Source organism: Propithecus coquereli, unplaced genomic scaffold, assembly GCF_000956105.1.
Source record: "Propithecus coquereli isolate 6110/MARCELLA unplaced genomic scaffold, Pcoq_1.0 Scaffold277, whole genome shotgun sequence".
NCBI lineage: Eukaryota > Metazoa > Chordata > Mammalia > Primates > Indriidae > Propithecus > Propithecus coquereli.
In genome coordinates, this window is record NW_012148363.1 from 2,036,175 (window position 1) to 2,055,090 (window position 18,916).

Here is an 18,916-nt window from a genome sequence, read left to right on the forward strand (position 1 = left end):
TTGGTGCGCAGCTCCAGGTCCGCTGTAATTCACACATGGGGTACTGACAGCCAAGAGCAGAATGTCCATGATCACTGAGGCCACGGCTCAGTGGATGCCAACAAGAAAGACAGGGAAGAAAGTGGTTATCTACCCCTACTCTTCCCAGCTCGCACCACCACATCAATCCTGACCTCAGAATCACTCCTGTGCTCACATCTGACATGGCTGAGAAATCACTGAGGTGGATGAGTTTTCCTCCAAGTGAGGACTACAACGAAGGAAGGCTAAGTCTGGTCTTTGTGAGATAATGGAAGTTACATTTTGCTTTTTAAAAATCACACCCACATTATCTGTCTTGTATCATATACTCTTACGTTATATCAAGCCAGACTTTAATAATGGCAGATTCTTCTAATTTCATTGGATAGCCATATAGAATTTTGGAGCTATTAAAATTAAACATAGTTTTTGTTTTTAGTTTGGTTGTTTTCACAATTTCGTAGCATTCGAAATGGATCCTGAGAGTCTGTTATTCTAATGATAAGTTTCACATATTGACTGTTCTGTGCTAAGACAATTGTTTTTGCGGAAGATTACTGGGTGTGTTATGAGAACCAAAAATAAAATCCTAAGATCCCCAACTGACTGAACAGACCTCCTCTTGGCCAAGGGGACTCCAAAGAAACTTTAAAACCTGAGTTCCTGGCTAAGACAAAATGGGAGGTCAGACACATCTCCTTATACCCCCTCCCTTTTGCAGTTTAGACACAACAACTGCATTAATGTTAAAACAAAGATCGTAAGACTGATGGAACAACTCTTTGTGGCAACAAGGGACCAAGTTATAAATAAGACCTAAGGCCATGCCAGGCAAGGGTTGAGTCACGCACCCCTACACTTAAAGCCTAAACTATGTTCTAATTGCCACAAGGTTTTTCTTCTGCTCTAGCAACTTAACAAGCACTGGCCTCAAGATAAGCAATATTGAAACAGTTGCAGCTCACTGCCAGACCCTGATCTACTGACCCCCTGTTCCACAAGCCATAACCACAGTTTTGGTTGGACAAGAGACTGATTTCAGTAACTTTCTCCTGATAAGAGATCACCAACCACGGGCTGGCTCTGACCATTTACAGAGGCTGTGCACTTGAGTGCCCTCGTGTCCCGCTTTACCTTTTGATGTAGAGGGCCTAATGGTAATACAGTTTAAATGTGGCCGGGCGCGGTGGCTCACGCCTGTAATCCTAGCACTCTGGGAAGCTGAGGCGGGTGGATCGTTTGAGCTCAGGAGTTCAAGACCAGCCTGAGCAAAAGTGAGACCCTGTGTCTACTAAAAATAGAAAGAAATTAGCTGGACAACTAAAAATATATAGAAAAAATTAGCTGGGCATGGTGGCATGTGCCTGTAGTCCCAGCTACTTGGGAGGCTGAGGCAGGAGGATCGCCTGAGCCCAGGAGTTTGAGGTTGCTGTGAGTTAGGCTGATGTCACGGCACTCTAGCCCGGGGAACAGAGTGAGACTCTATCTCAAAAAAAAAAAACAAAAAACATTTAAATGTTAAGTCTGTACTCCAAAGTGAACATGGGACATGTGTAACATGCATGTTTATGCAGTACACCTGGGTTAGGACACCCTTCATGAATATTTATGGCTCTTCCTATAACCTGTTGAATGTATATGCCTGGCCAACCTGTTCAGCATAAACTTCTGTCTCATCCTTTGCTCCTACGAAGTGCCTGTTTTCAGGCTCTTTCTAGCCTGTCAGGATGGCCATTCTGCAGACTGTAACCTTTCATAAGAAAGTCCCCTTTCCAAATCTATGAATTTGTTATTTTTGAGTTGACAGTTATATTACATGTACCTCCCCATACCCACTTAAACTTTGGTGGGCTAGTCCATTATTTTTCTCTACGTCGTGCCAGTAATTTATATTATCACTCAGTATTTAAATATGACTTCTGGTTTTAATTGAGTGAGTGACCAATATCTGTCTGTCTGTCTCTCTCTCTCTCTTTACTTCTTTATTAAGAATTTGTTGTTATCCTTGTTGGAAAGAAAGCATTACTGTATGTTGGAATGCATTTGCACTTTGGCACCCAAGATATCTGGATCATATATTAGTTCCACTTCTTACAAGTTGCGTGAGTGGGAGAAATCTGTTACTGATTTTATTTAAACATTCATCTTAGTTTAACAACATACTCCCATCAACTATTGATTTCCCAAATTTCAAAAGCTATGTTTTGTTTAGGATTCCATAATGATTTGTGAGCATTCTGACATTCTCTTCTCCCCGTTGCCCAGAACAGTGTTCCGTCCTTGTGGAACTTGCACTGAGCTTGTGTCTAGCTTGGTTTTCTCATATTTGGAAGGAGGAGCTAGTTTGGAGGAGGGCAAGTTGATTAGTCTGTCACATTTTGAAGACTAGAGGGCTTTTTTCTTCTATGACTGGGTTTTATTTTGCAAAGGTACGTTTTCGCATATAAAGATGTTGCTTAGGAAAGAAAAGACAGCTCAGTGGAGGCAGAATTAGTGCCGTTGAGTGTCACGTGGGAGTGCTGGCTTTCCCTCTCTCCCGGGCTACCGCTGGGTGGTCCGTAAGCCGGGTCGGGCACACACGCAGTCACCTGCCCGAGTGCCCGCTCCATGATCTCGCTCACCTTTTGTTTAGCATTTGACTGGCATTACTTGCATTCTCACTCTTTTTTTTCCCCCTACAATCACGAATCCTGAGGGAACCTATCTCTCTCATCTTAGTATTTCAAATCACTCTTTGTGGAGTTCCATGGAGTGGGAAAAAAAGGGACTTTTTTCCAAACATTTTAGTGTTCCCGTTATTCCTTTAGATGCAGTGATGAGCTCATTCTGGTTGTTCTGTGAGGATCCCCGGGACCACGCTCGCTTTCATGTTTTGTCTTTGTGCAGTTGTGGAACCCGGCTGTAGTGTCCCTGCAGTGGTGCATCTACCGCTACTGAGGCTTCTGTCGCCACTCTTTGTTGCAAGAATTGTACCATCTTTATAAAGGTGCTTATAACACACCTGCTTCCACCATTCTACCCCTCCAAACACACATACACCTTTTAGTGTTGATTTTCTTGTATTCGGAAAAAGTAACAAGTTTTTTTTTTTGTTTGTTTTACTTTAATCTCCAACTTTAGTAGTACATTTTCTGTTCTCTTTAAAGTTACTCAACTCTTTAAAAGCCACACACATTGTGCTTTATTTCACTGCAGTAGATGTGCCCTTACCCTTCAGTTAATCTTTGTCAGTCGCTGGGTAATTGGATGCAGCGGCTGCGTGCAGGTATCAATGGCAGTTGGGCTTTACTGAAGGCACTTTCAAAGTTTTGGTAATTTTTCAATTACTGTTTGTTCAAATCCGCTGGTAGCTGAAGGCCTTTGTGTCCGTATTGCTGGGCTCATTTGGAGAAAAATTCTATTCTGGAGAAAATAGGATTGGAAAAAATCCTGAAGACACCTACCTTTTCCATTTTTTTTTTTTTTTTACGCGAACGTGGGATTTAATGGCTTATGTAAACGAAAAGGCCGAGGGTATAAGGTATGGCTGGATCCAGGTGCTTACATAACGTCAGCAGATATCTGTCCCTCTGTGTGTCTCGCCGTTTTCTCCTGGTTGAAGTTATTCTCAATCGAGCTCTTTCCTTGCTCTGGCAAGGTGGCCCCCAGCAGAGCCAGGCTAACATCCTACCGGTTTAGCAACCCTGAGGGGAAAGAAACAGTCTTTTGCCGAACATTCTAGGAAAGGCCCTGGGGCTGCCTCTCATTCTGGCTTGGCCCACCTCTAGCCAATCACTGTGGCCGGAGTTGGGGCGGTACGAGGTGGGGTGATTGGTCAGGTCCGGATCTGACGCAAAGCTGGGGAGGACTTCCGGTTCCGGGCGGACTCGCCGCCATTTTCCCACCACCGGGCCAGGAGCCGCATTCTGCTGGCCACGGCCCTCGCCCTCCCTGGGTTCACCCCAAGGTCCCCGCTCCTGCCAAGGCCGCCGTCGCCCGCTCCACAGCCCGCGCTGCCGAGGCGCCTGCGTTTTCTTCATGCTCCCCGCGCCTGCGCTGCCGGTCATGGCCGCGCTCTCTCAGGTGCGCCAAAATTACCACCCCGACTGCGAGGCCGCCATTAACAGCCAGATCAACGTGGAGCTCCGCGCCTCCTACGTGTACCTCTCCATGGCCTTCTACTTCGACCGCGACGACGTGGCCCTGAAGCACTTCTCCCGCTACTTCCTGCGCCAGTCGCACGAGGAGAGGGAGCACGCCGAGAAGCTGATGGGCCTGCAGAACCAGCGCGGCGGCCGCATCTGCCTTCGCGACATCAGGAAGCCCGACCGCGACGACTGGGAGGGCGGGCTGCAGGCCGTGGAGTGCGCCCTCCACCTGGAGAAGAGCGTCAACCAGAGCCTCCTGGAGCTGCACCAGCTGGCCACCGACAAGGGCGACGTGCAGCTCTGCGACTTCCTGGAGAGCCACTACCTACGCGGGCACGTCAAGGCCATCAAGGAGCTGGGCGGCCACCTCGCCAACCTGCGCAAGATGGGGGCGCCGGACGCCGGACTGGCGGAGTACCTCTTTGACAGGCTCACCGTGGTCGACAGCGGCGACAAGGAGAACTGATCTGGGACTGTCCTCACAGCTATGGGTAACTTCCCAGGTCGGGCCACCAGCAGGGTGTGCACACTGCCCTTTCAGAATGTTCACTTAAGTTTTGCCCTTTGAGTTTTGCCATCGTTTCCAATAAAATTATCTGGTTCTTAAAGCAAAAAAACCCAAAAACTACTCCTCTGGGTGTCTCCTTCGAAGTCTCAAAACACTAAGTCTCTCTACAATTTCTGTCACTGCAGTGGCAAATGGTCTGAAATTCCCTATGTCCAAGCCTTTTTTTTACCCTCCACTCTCATTTTGTGTGAGCTACAATCTGGCTCAAATCTTCCTATTACGCATCCTAACCCTTCCAATCTCAGCCCTACCCCCGTACAGGTCTCCCCGACCAGACCTCCCTCAGCCTAACCCCAAACCTGCCCCTGTCCTCTTCCCAGCCTGGCTACTCCTGTTCTCATTCTGCTCAAGTCGCGGGACCTACAAACTCTACCAGAAGTGATTTATACCCATTCGGGGAGGGGACTGGGGTGGGACCTTTTCCTTTTTTGAGAGCTATTCTACATTTTTATTTGGCCATATTTCTGGCTTTTATTCCTTTTGAGAGTCCAGATCTCTCTGGAATCAGATGTGTCCCATAAACAGTGCTGTTTCTTCCACTTTAAAATCTTTAGTAGCATATATAATATTTATATAATTGAACAACGAATTTCCAAAATCTCTTTGGAGTCAATGAAGTAGAATAGAATGGCTGAGAGGAAGAGTCATGTTCAGAGAGGGATGAGGATTAAAACAGTTCTGAGAATTTGTCCAAGGAGCTTTAGACAGATTCTTTTCCTACATACTTTTTTCTTAGTTATCCAGTTTTTGTCCTCAATGTATTTTTATCATTTTTGTTTAAGTCTAACCAATATTTTACTTTGCTCTCTAAATCAAGTAACAAATACTTACTGGCTTTGAAGTCTCTCTATAATTCCTTTTTACTGTCTGCTTCCACAATTTTGGACATTTCCCTTGTGAAATATTATTTTCTTTTTTTATAGCCCCTATTATTACTTTCGTTTCTCCCTTTACTAGGACAATCTCCGTCTAAAATGCCATTTCTTCACTGAGATTTCTTATTTTTCCTCCCCCCCCCGAGATCTCTTTTATAAATACTTTTGTTTTTCTATGAATTACTGTTCAAAGAAAATTGAATCCCATCATATCGTTCCCAAGATTGAATCCATTCATTGGCCCCACATCATCCAGCAGAGCATCCCAAATGGTGTGGCCTAAGTGGGGACAGATGTGACAAGATATTGAGTCCCCATTCCCAGGCGTGTGTGTGTGTGTGTGTGTGTGTGCACACGCGCACTGAATGAGGCTGGGGTAGCTAGCCCTCTGGCTAGCTGGTCATTTCTTGCTGGGAGATGAGTAATTTCTTTACCACTGGATGCCTATAAATGTTCGCCTTGTCTGTGAGTGCCAAATATGAAATAGGTTGGAAGTCACTGGTATAAAACAGAATCCAAGGTCCCTCAAAGACTGACCCACCATTCACTTAAGTAACAGAACATATCCAGCTACTCATGATTTCCTGAGTGATCCGGATTTTCCACAGGTTTTTCTGAATATTCTATGGTTTTTCCAAGCTTTTGTGGTTTAGGACATATTTTTCCTGGTATCTAAGATGACTTTTCTTTGTTCCCTTGGTGGTGATGTGATATTTTTCATAGAAGACCATGCTCACATGCTCTGAGCAGCCATGCCTGATGCCTTGAGACACAACTAGCTTATGCTTACTTTTTCTGTGCATCTGGTTCACTTTACACAGACCTTTATCTGCATTTTACTCTTCTGTAATTATTTACACACCGGGCTCACTTATTAGAATGTAAGATCTCCTGGGAAAGGGACTAAGTTTTATTCATCTCTGTGTCTTTGTGGTTTAATTCAAAGAAGTCTCTCAATAACTATTTCTTGAATGAATGAATCAATACATCAATGAAAAATTAGCTATTTAAGCTTGTTTAAAGATCTAAAATTAATACATTGGACTGATCTAGACTATAAATACTTTTGGATTTGGACAGGTGAATAACCTCAGGACAAAAAAATTTGTGAGAGAAATGCAGCCCCAATCAAACATTTAAATATCTACAAGAATTGGCAACCTAGAGTATAGAAAGAATACAGGATTCCATCTGGTGATATGTTTAAAAGAAACAAATGGAATGTCAACAAAGGTCTGTCAAGCTAGATAGGAAGACATTAAAGTGTTTTAAAGAGCTAACAAGTATAAAGCCAATCAGGAAGAGACTCTTAAAAGGAGTGAAGTCTTCTCTCTGCTCAAATCTAATGTCATCTGAGTCTGTGTTGTGGGCTGCTAGATTAATTGCATTTGAAAGATACGGAATAAGATTTCCACTTGTTCCAACAACTATAATAAAAGAAGCTCTTTAAATCCATTAGCGGAAAGTTATACAATCCCCTTGGAATTTAGGTGCTGCTTCCCAGATGAAAAGTCCTGAACATGTAGCAACTTCAGTTGTTTGAGATGCTTATTTATTGGAAAAGTGCATTTCTAACATAGGAAATTGACTAGAGAGAGAACAAAGCAAGCCACTCTCATATAGGGTTAATACTGTTCTATAAAGTATAGATTAGGATTTTATAATCATTGGAATAATCTGTGTCTACTTGGTATGTAAAATCTTTGTCATTCTTAACATAATCAGATGGATTATGTTAGATTTGATAGATTCGCCCTGTAAAACCAATTCAAAATTTTAATTGAGTATAAATTTTCCCTTTGTGATTTGAAAGACATGGGAAAATTTTATTAAATTTGTGTAATGTTTAAAGAAATTTGAGATTTAATTTATATATAGCTTATTTTATTAGATTTATTAGATTTGCTAGAGTAGTTTAAAAACCAGTAAATGTTTTATTTATTAGGACAAATATTTGAAGGACTTCAAAAGAATGATAATTACAATGAATTCATGAATGCAGGTTAAATGCTTAAGGAACTTTAAGTTGTAAATGGAACAGCTTATTTACAGGAATGTAGACTATTGAATTTAAATAGATCAAATAGTAATTGAAAGGTCAATGGAATATTATTCAACCTTAAAAAGGAATGAAATTCTATAATTACTAGGTATGAAACTTGAAGACATTATTGGAAGTGAAATAAACCAGACACAAAAGGACAAATATTGTGTAATTCCAATTATATAAGGTCCTGGAATAGATAAATTCATAGAGATAGAAAGTAGAACGGAGGTTTCCAGAGTCTGGGGAAAGGAGAGGATGAGGAGTTAATGTTTAATGGGTACAGAGATTCTGTTTAGGATGATGAAAAAGTTCTGGAAATAGATAGTGGTGATGGCTGGACAACATTGTGAGTGTACTTAACGCCACTGAATTGTATACTTAAAAATGTTAAAACTACATTATGTATATTTTACCACAATAAAAAGAAAGCTTCCCCCAAAAATGATTATTAAAACTTCCAAATTTATAAACAGAACACTACACGTTCTATGTAGCATTTAGAGCTTAAAAAAAAGAGAGATTTTAAAAAAATTTGTCACTTTAAGAAATTGCATACATTGCATAAAACCCAGAGTAGATATAAAGAGAATTTTCTGTGCAAAAACCCTCCTCATGGACATCAGAGAATGCACAGAGGCAAGTCCTGGAGCAGCTTTGGTCTCCTGTTTCCCTGCAACTTTTTCAGCAGGAAAACACAGCCATTATGAGACCCTGGCTTCAACTTTAGACTACTAAGTAAGAGTCTTTGTTTTCCTTAAGTAAAAAAGAAACAGATTTAATTTACTTTTCCAAATAAACATGTAGGTGAATGAATAGAAAATGAGGCAAATATAGAGAAAAGGGAAAGAAAACGAAACTTAAATCCAAGCTGTGTACTTTTTCTCACATGTGAAAAAACAGTGTGCTTTTCATTCTTTTTGCATAGCCCTCCTGCTCAATACAGGGCTTAAAATGAAGTCCCTGGTACAACCTACCCTTAATTCACTACTCTTTTGAAAGTCAGCAGGTCAGGGAAGCCCAGATCACCTCTTTGACCCTCAGGAGCATTTGGTATGAAGCCTCTTTTGAAGTGAAAGCCTTTGTTTTGGCTGGAAGCCTCTGCCAGGAAGTGATTCCCTGAGCACTTGCTGTTCCTTCTGTCTGAATGCTCTGCTGGCCTTTTGCCTCAGGGCTCCTTTTCATCCTTTAGGTCTTAGGTTAGATGTCGTCTCCTCTAAGAGACCTTCCCGGGTGCACGGGAGTCACTGCTATGTTTGCTGCATGCCTGAAATGTTCGACTCCCCCGGAGTGACATGGAAACTCCTGCCTATTTCTACTCAGGGGTCTCCCCTTCTAGGAGCAGTTCCCTGATAGACCTTCTGGGGTACTCCTCAGGGCCTTGTGCCTCAAAGGCACTCACCGCCCTATTCTCAAGTTATGCAGTCAATTTTCCTCCAAGCAATAAGTCAGCGACCCAGGCTCCTTTGATACTGTGGCTTCACCATTTTAAACACATGGCTTCCAAAGCTTCTATGCTGGTCTGTGTCCAACAGGTAGAAAGGGAAAGAACATGAGGAATCGCATCTAGAAGTTACTCAGGGGTCAGGCCTGGGACCCACAGTCTAGAATTCAATCTCTTGGGACACCTAATTGCATGGAGGCTGGATATAAGGTATAGCTGTGTGCCTGGGAGAAGGACGAACAAACGGGTTTAATGATTAGCCAGCCAGTCTCTGACGCAAGCTTGGACATAGATATCACAAAATTTCTGAAGGTGACATTAAATGAATAACGATTGGGAAACATTGCAAGTTTTGCAGTTGATTGAACTGTGGCAAAGAAAGATGTCCTTGGAATACACCATTAACTCTCATCTAGACTTTCTGTTCTTACAATAACGGGAAATGGGGAAAAATGTGGATAAAATAGAAAGGCTAGTTACGTATAACTTAAGCATAATTTATAATTAAATTACTTTGTACCTCATGCAACTTAGAAGGAGAGACAAATGCTTTTACCAAATCACCCCTACTTTTTTCATATTGGCATTCAAGTCATGTGAATATTTCCTAGTACCTCATTTGGTTCCAGTTTCAAATATTGCTCCCCAAAAGAACACTAAATTAATATTTTTTCTTGGTCAGTAAAGTACTTAGTATAAAGAACATGAAGACGAGTGTTCCATATATACCTTTTATTGTTGGTTATTTCTATGACATTTCTTCAAAGGAATTATAAAATAAGATCTCCATGAACTATTAAATATTTGGTCCAAGACTACAGCTCTTGAGAATATTATGTATCATTTTGTTACCTAAGAAGGATAAACATCTCTTTCATTGTCTAATATTACTTTGAAATGCTTCTGTTTTATTGTCTGATCTTACTTAAAATTCTTCAGTATAACAGTGTGAGTATAAGCTACAATGTATACTGGGGATGGCCAGTTTACATTTTAAGGACTTAATGATAAATCATCACTCCAAAAGTAGCTGGAATAAGTGCTTCAAAATTTGCTACCTGTGTCTGCATCAGAAATCTCCTTAATTTGTATAAGAATTTTAGAAATAATTTGTTTCCAATTGATACATACTAGGTGTACATAATTTGGGGTATATGTGATAATACATTTGTATAATTTGTAAAGATCAAACCAGTGTACTTGGGCTATCCATCACCTTAAATATTTGTCTTTTCATTATGCCAGAAACATTAGAATAATTCTCTTCTAGCTATTTTTAAGTGTACAAGAGATTATGGTAAACTGTAGTCACCTTACTGATCTATCACACGCTAGGTCTTATGAAATAATTTTTAGTTGGTAAAACACATGCTGTTCAAGAGATGGGATTGCCTGGAAGTCCAGAAGAGAGAATGTTCAAGGAGGGAGCAGTCGACGGTGACTGAAGCCATCAATTCTAATGAACCTTGATAAGATCTCAGAGAACCGGACAATTAGGAGGTCCCTGCTGGCCTCTGAGACAGCATTTTCAGTGATGACATAGGACAGAGGCCTGACAGCAGAGGATGAGAGCGAATGGGGATGAGGACGTGAGCGCTGTCAGTCTGGGCCACTTTGCAGAGAAGTTTGGACATGGAGGGAAGGAGCGTAGAGAAGGAAAGTTAAATACATGCCGGCAGGGGAAACAAGGGCAATTTCTTTTTCCTTTTTCGGGTTTATGTGACTTTGTTTATAAGCTAAAGGAAAAGACCCAGTGAGAGGAAGAAACTGGGTGTGTGTGTGAGTGAGTGGGGGTGGAGAGAGAGAGAGAGAAAAAGAGAATCATTAAGGGAGCAAGGTGCCTACAGAGCTGGGGGAATGGACATAGATGCCACGAAAGCCACAGGACAGAATGAGGCTGCTTTTTCCATGTAAGGAAGATGATGATCATGGATGGATAACACTAGACAGCTCCAGTGGGAGAGAGCACGTGGAAGATTGAGGGAGTCCATGCCTCCTGGCTCATTTTCTTTGTGACAAAGTTTTAGCAATGGAGTCTTAATGCCAAGGGTGCAGGGCGGAAGAGAAGGCTGCCAGGAATCACATCACCTCTGGGCCTTCATCGCTTATCCTGAAAACAAAGACAGGGACTCCAAGGTCTCTAAAATGGGGGTAGGGTTCTCTAAGGCACTGAGAGCTCAAAGAATTCACTTTTATGGAACCCGGAGAAAGCGCTGATCTTGGGCGGGGTGGGCAGCTCATCTGAAACATTGTAGGACGCATTGGGGCATGTGCTGCTCTCGGCATCACTAAGCAGCGTACGGAGAGGCGGGGTGTCAGTATACCTGCAGCGGGGCTGGCAGAGCCGGCTTGGTGGGTGGGAGGAGAGGTTAGGAATGGAATATTGAATTTAGATATAAAATGGAAACACGGGGTTCCTGGCAGAATGCTGTCAGCTGCTCTTCCCCTGGGCTCCTAGATTTTACCACTAATAACCAGCATAAAACCATTCCACAGGATCCTCATAAAATCCTTACAGCCCCCTTCTTTCCCTCACTGTGCATGCAGGGTGCCATGAGGGTGTGATTTTTTTTATTTGCTACTCCGCTCTCTCATTATCACATCTGGATCCCAAAGCCCTCATCTTCCATTCTGTACCATCTGGACGGCAGATTCTTCATTCTCTCTTCTCAATTTAAGGACACGCTGCACAGCCTGGTGCCGTTGGTAACAGTCAGAACCTGAGAGCTCCGACTCGTTTGAGGCAGGGAGTAGAAAGGTGTAATTCTGCCTCCAGAGTGGGGCAGGCACTGTGTAGAGGGCTTGTTTTAGGACTGAGACTGATGCAACACACTCCATCACTATAACTCTGGAACACAGAGGTCAGGATGTTTGGAAACAGCTTCTGAGGTCGACCGGTTGCAAATTAATGAAGGAGAAAACGTGATGAGCCTGATCACACCTTGAAATACCCCCATCCATGAGCATCACCCATAGGACTGCAGTGTTACAGCTGCAGAGTGTCTTTGGGAGCCCCAAAAAGGTGATGTGATTTGTCAACGGTCACAGAGCTTGATATTGGCAGAGTTAGGACCACTTTCATTTAAATAATTGCTAACATCCAGTTTCAAGTGGAAACATGGAAAATTAAAATGTCCTCTTGGGTATAGGAGTTGTCTGCTTGCTGATGTCCATTTTTGGTCAAAACAGGCTGTGTTTTCTCTCTGAAAAATTTCCGGATAATATAAATACACAGTATAAGGTGAAACGTTTTCTCTGGAAAATATTCAGAGAATACAAGGACACAAACCATTTATACCTTATTCTGAATTAATCAGATTTTTTCCTTATGGAATAGGGAAGGGGAAGTTTAAACTTTCTTAAGGAGTGCAAAAAGAGATATGAGAAATAATGTAAAGACACGGGGCATTTTCCATACTATGTATTTTGTGCAATAAATATTCACTCATTTCCCGTGATGTTCTGCATACTCAGCCAGGTCATGAGATCCTAGGGTAGATAAGATTTGATCGCCTTCTGTGAATGGGGGATGTGGTTATTAATAATTAAAAATAAGCTGATTACAGGTTGATAGACATGCTCAGGGGCTGCTGAGACATGGGGAAGAGGGTGTTTACGAGGGGAATGTTAAAGAACACTTAGGGGTTGTTAGTTCCTTGAAGGGAGATGCTATGGTCTCAATGCTTGTGTTCTCCCCAAATTCATATGTTGAAACGTAATCCCAGTGTGATGGTGGTAGGAGATGAGGTCTTTGGGAGGTGATTAGGTATGAGGCAAAGCCCTTATGACTGGGATTAGTGCCTTCATAAAAAAGGCCCCAGAGAGCTGCCTTGTCCCCTTGGCCATGTGAAAACACAGTGAGAAGAATATGGCCATCTGTGAACCAAGCAATGGGCCCTCACCAGACACCAAGCCTGCTGGTACCTTGATCTTAAACTTCCCAACACAGAACTGTGCAAAGTAACTTTCTTTGTTTATAAGCTACCCAGTCTATGATATTCTATTATAATAGCCCAAAAGAATTAAGACAGGGGGTGAAGATGTTTCATTTGATGACTGGGTGTGGGAGGTGAGGGAATAGTCACGGAATATGTCCAAGTTTTCCGTTTGTGGGAAGAGGAATCATTTATGTAAATGGAGATAGAGACTAGAAAAGGAAGAAACGGAAATCCTAATCATCCTACTGAGTCCATTTGTTCATATGTTGATTCACTTAATATTCACTCATTGAAAATTGTATAGGGTGCCCATTATGTCAGGCCATGGGTTTGGCCCTGGCAAATATCATGACTTCAAAAAATTACAGTTGTGTTCAATGTTTCCAAGGAAAAAGGACAACATGCAATGAAGTCATATAATGCTATATCATAGGTACCTTAACCTAGCCTGGGGAGGGTGGGAGGAAAGTGGTCAAATTTGTGAAGAGACAGCTAAGCCGAAATCTGAAGGATGTATATAAATTAGTGAATCAACAGAGAGAAGGGCCTCTTTCAAAGGCTTGGGTGTGAAAAGCACTTGGTGGATTCAGGAAAACAGAGAAGAATATAAGGCTGTAGACAGTCCCTGGTCAGGCTGAATTATGAGTCCTGGTTTAGTGAGATAAGCACAGCCTGGGCTCCACCTCACTATGAGTTTGGTGCTGACTTTGCAGCTGGTTCTAGTAAAAGGTCTTCTCTATCTTGTCCCTGGGGAGAGTCCCCACTTGGTTCACTGGTTTGGGTGTTTGAGTGCTTATGATATTTTTCTTGAGAAAGACTGTCTTGGTAACCTACTCAAGGACTGGAATCCTGTCTTTCAACCATAGCACTGTGGCTAGGATCCTATTTGGTGCTGCCTGACCTTCCCATGTGTGGGGTGGCTGAGGCCACCACCATGCTAATCTTCACTCTCTGACAGCAACTGTCCCCTTGGCCATATTTTGCAGATGAGTTCACTCCCAAATGCTTGCCTCATCCTGTGAATGATTCTACCTTCCGTGTCCCTGTTTTCTCTGAGATGTCTTGTCCAGTAGTTTCCAAAATCAAGCTGCTGTTCTGATGTGTGGCACAGTGAAGGCTTAATCCAGCTCCCTATATCTTGACCTTCAAAATTACTAAAAATCCATCTAATTATATTAAATAAATGCAGGACCTCCACCTGTCTCACAATTTGCAAGTGCATCAGACATTTCACTAAATTTTATACATAAGGCAGTATTATTTCATCAAACTTGATTGAGAACCTTGGGGTTTTTTAAAAATGAGTTGCTGGGTCCAAAAAATTTATTTAACAATCTAAACTCAGCAAACATTTCTTGATTACATACTGCTTGCAAGGCATTTTTTCTAAGCTATAGGGTTACATCAGGAAACAAAATGAAGATCCTGCCCTCATAGATCTTCTATTCCAAGGGGAAGATTAGCTAGTAATTAATTGTGTAGCTATTTTGCAGAGCCATCTTGGCACATTAGGGGAAATGTTTCAGGCTCTAGATCAGAGCTCTGGTAAGGCTGACTGAGAAATCAGCTTTTAGGACAGTTACATGCAACCAATCCGTTACTGACAGAAAATAACTGGTAGATTCTTAATGGCTTACTGGGAAAACATGGTGACTGCTTTGAAATGTTGACTATGCTTCAGGACCACCCTTACTTAGTCCTGCACATTTCTCTGTCTTTGACTCACAACATTGTCCTCTGCTCTGACCCTCGAATATCGGTACATTGCCAGGGGCGCAAAACAGTGGGCTAGTTTCCATCCTGAGGATCATCCAGGCCTCTGCAGCTTCCTTCCCTCAGTCCCCGACCTTGTGGTCATTTTACTTCTCTGAGGATTTTCCACACATTCTAAATCAAGGAAGGGATATTTGGAAATTAACAAACTAGTTGAATTTTCTCCCTTTAACTTCTCTCATAAATTCTTAGGAAGAGATAGAGTTTTAAAAAATTTTCAACTCACATCATTACTATGGTAATATGACCTTATCCTCTTAGAAGGCATTCACGGGCAGAAGGGCAAATACCTGACCACTGACCAGCAGGGTGCCTCTAGGACAGTAGAGATACGGAACGTTTTTCTGATAGTCATGCTTCCTTCCAGTGAAAAGTTCCTCAAAAGTACACCAGCAAAGGCCAAATGATTGTATAAAGAGCTATTTTGAGCTGCTCAGTGTGAAATATTGAACCTACATTTTCTTTTCAAAAACAGGGTTTTCAATACATTTTTCTCTCCCATCATTCAACATGGACAACCCAGACTAGCCTTTGTGAGCCCCAATAAATGGTCCGGTTGCAACTTGCAACCTAATACCAGAAGGAGTAGTGCTATCAACAGACCCTCTGAAAAAGCCTGGTGGTGTCTATACAACACTATTTTTCAGCATATTGTGCCTTGCCTCCTCACTTCCTTGAATGAAAAACATTGTTTTTCGTAAGTCTGACAAGGTAGTAACAAGCTGGCAAATTCATTTCAGTGGATGATTCACAAATAAGATGTTGACAGTTTTTTATGATTATAGATTCCAAAGATCTGGTCTCCAGGGTGTCAGGGTGGCCAAGTGGTCTCAGGCACCAGACTCAAGCTTCACATCCCCACACTAAAGATTTCAATCTTTCAAAAGTGTTCTTAGAGATTGATATATTTAAAAAAAGAAATGAAAAATGAAAGGAAGCGATACAAATAGGCTTTTTCATTAAACCAAATGATGGAAAGCATTGACCCCTCCTAGCACTCTGCCTTTTACGAGCTTTTTATTTCATTGTCTTTGACCTACAATCATAATTTTTATAAGAAATAGTAAAAGAGGCCGAGAGGTAACTCAGAAGATGGGTGGCTGGAAATAAATGTTTCCTCAAGCATTTATTACCCTTCGGAAACGTCCGTCTGAAAAGTTAGTCCCATAGATCCACTTCGGCAGTGCAGAGGAGAGAAGCGGTGGCTGTTATTAATTTTTAAGGCCAGCTGACAGCTTTCAGTCCAAGAACGAAGCTTAGCTTTGCATTCTGAATAATGCAGAGATTTTCATTAGTTCAAATAGGAATCAAAATTATAAATGATATGTTGTCTGCCAGAAAACTGACGTATTTTCAGAATAAGCATTCCAGAAGTATACTTAGACAAATTGGAAAGCTACCAGTATTGTTTCCTTATTTTATGTGTATGTTTTGGAAAAATAATTCAAAGGACATGTCTTCCTTGCAGTGGGTTGGTAATGTCACAGGCAAAGGGCCGTTCATTATTGCACCTAAAGCTAAGTGTTGACACAAATTTTACCAGTCTATGAGATCATTGCAATTGGGTTCAGACATTCCTTTTTGCTCATATCTGCCTTCTGAAGACCCTAGAACAATTTAATTATATCTGCACTTTTGATTTCTACTTCTTTCAATGAAAAAAATGTTAAATTACCCTCAGTTGAGAACTATCAGACTAAAGGTTTATGATTGCTTGGTTTTGGTCATATGTACTTTCTTTTGAGCACCCAAGGCTCGATCTGATTCTAAGTATTGTTTGAATTGATAGCAATACAACTACTATATCCAGATGTCTCTCAGTAACTTAATGTATGGCCCTAATAACAAACACTAAAATTAAACGATTAATAGAATAGGCTGCTAGCAGCCGCTTCAATCCTAGTTTGATGGGTATTAAAATAGCTGATTCAGAGATTTCTACAGAGAAACTTAAGCTAATTAAAGACATCAAAGTCAATGGAATTGCAATTATCTTCTAGTAGCAATACAATCTATATACACTGACATTATTACTCAAAAAGAAGGCTGATAGAATATTAAAAAAAGCATTTACCCATTTAAATGAGCCTCTTATTTTGCATTTCTCAGTTTAACTCGACATCATAAGTCTCTAGGAAAAGTATTTTATATGTTTATTCTACTAGATAAAAGAAGACTATTGACTAATCTGCCTTTTCTCCCACAGTAATGTAGGACCGTGCATTGGCATCTTTCAAGAGCCTCTAACCAGTTCAATGAGGAGGAAAAGAAAGAAGACCTTTTTTATGATATCTATTCAAAAGTGCTTTATAAAAGATTCAGCTGAAACTTATCAATATATCAGGGTTTTTTGAAGTATTTATTCAGCTCTAATTCCAGTAACTTCCTTTAAGTCCCAATTCCAATTAAAATAGTTCATGTTCAACCATTGCTTTTGACTGTGTGGCCTGTCTTAGCTGTGATTTGGAAGCATGCTGCTGCTTTTTGTACATTAACTTCATTAGATTGCGGAACTACCAGTAAGACTCCTGAAAATACAGTTTTTGAAGTTAACTTCAAAGTGAAAAGTGTTGTCATTACAACTACACTTTTGAAGTGTCAAAAACTTTTTGGCTTATCTAGCATTTAAAAAAAAATCCCCCAATAAGCATAAAATATATGATGCAATCCATTTGCGTGTTTTCACTGCCTGACAAGTGTAATCTCAGGGTCTAATATTTCTTTCATTTGGTCACATAAATTGAGAGGAGATTCTATTGTCGACTGGATTCCAGTTCATATACCATGCATTGCATCTATTTGGTATGGGGCTTTCATCAGACCACTTTGAAGTTATGTTTTATTTAACAGAAAGAAGTTAAATGGCTAGCTACTTAGTCTCATTTGTTAGAGTCCATTTTACAATTCAAACAGTAATGCAATGATATAACCAAATCTTTGGTTTGGTTAGGTACAGTTTGTTTATCTGAAATCATTCATTTTTAAAAAATAAATTAAAATTTTCTTTGGTATTACATGAGCTCATAACAGGGTTATGCCTAGGAGTATTTTATCCATTAGTGGGTGCTCAATAAATGCCATTTGTTGACCTATGTTGCTAAATCTCTATCACATAACTTCAGGTCAAAGTATGGTTTTTATTTGGGTGTTCTGCTAAAACATGGCTTAACTTTTAAGCATCCTATTAATTCTTTTTTAGCATCTCTTGTATTTTTTTTTTTTACATTCCACCTTGAAGCTTGTGATTTTTAGTTTCCTCATAGCATCTTATTTAGTTTATATACACACAGATCTTGCTATAATATATTGTTGTATTGATATTATTACTATTAGTCAGACTTTGAAATTCTGCCACTAGTATCCTTACAACTGCTGATAGATAAAACACTTGCTGATTATCTACTCAGCATAATATTTAGGTCTCTGATGAAAGGTTGCAAAGATATGACATGACGGCAATCTGTACACTCTGAGTCTCTGTGCATGATCCCACAACTTGGATTGAGAGTTTCAATATTTAGTGTCACCTTATCGGGATGCAGTTCAGTCTGTCAACTTTTGATTATAACTTTACTATGCTGAGTTAAATCATGTTAGATTCCAAATATGAAAGTTTTAGATTCCAAAATGATTAGTTTTGGAAGCCATATCTTACCCAAAATGAACTCACGGGTAGATATAAGGGTACTTACAGGTGTCTTCTTCTTCCATGGAAATACTGATCACATAACAGGCATACACAAAACCGACCAACTGCAAAGGAGAAAAAAATGTACTTTAAGAATCTTTGCCAAAATTCCAGAAAGACACAATATAATCCAATAGATAATGAATACATAGTAGTAACTTCTAAGAATTTGAAATAGGAAAAAAATATTTTTATATAAGGCTGTGATTTAAAAGAGTCTTTTCATTTCTGTGTAGCTTTACTGGCTTTTTAAAACGTACACAGGAATAGGAAAAAGAATTTCTAGATATTTCACTTAGATTTTGATTTGGGACTTACAGTACTTATGTTTTAAAATCTTCACAGATTATTCAGAATGTGCAGTTTTGACTGTTTTTTGACTCTTGAGCAATTTGCACTAGTATTCATTATTACTAATAATATAACTATTTTAATGTT

The 18,916-nt window shown here is 40.6% G+C and overlaps 1 protein-coding gene and 1 pseudogene across 1 annotated transcript in view; one reads left to right on the forward strand and one right to left on the reverse strand.

Moving 5' to 3' along the window:
* NKAIN3 (Na+/K+ transporting ATPase interacting 3) overlaps positions 1-18,916 on the reverse strand; it is a 360,954-nt gene that overhangs the window by 20,367 nt on the left and 321,671 nt on the right. Inside the window, exon 5 of the mRNA XM_012647907.1 lies at positions 18,483-18,543. Within this exon, the coding sequence (XP_012503361.1) occupies positions 18,483-18,543 (61 nt within the window). The remainder of the gene's footprint in view (positions 1-18,482; positions 18,544-18,916) is intronic.
* LOC105813256 lies at positions 4,066-4,614 on the forward strand (annotated as a pseudogene).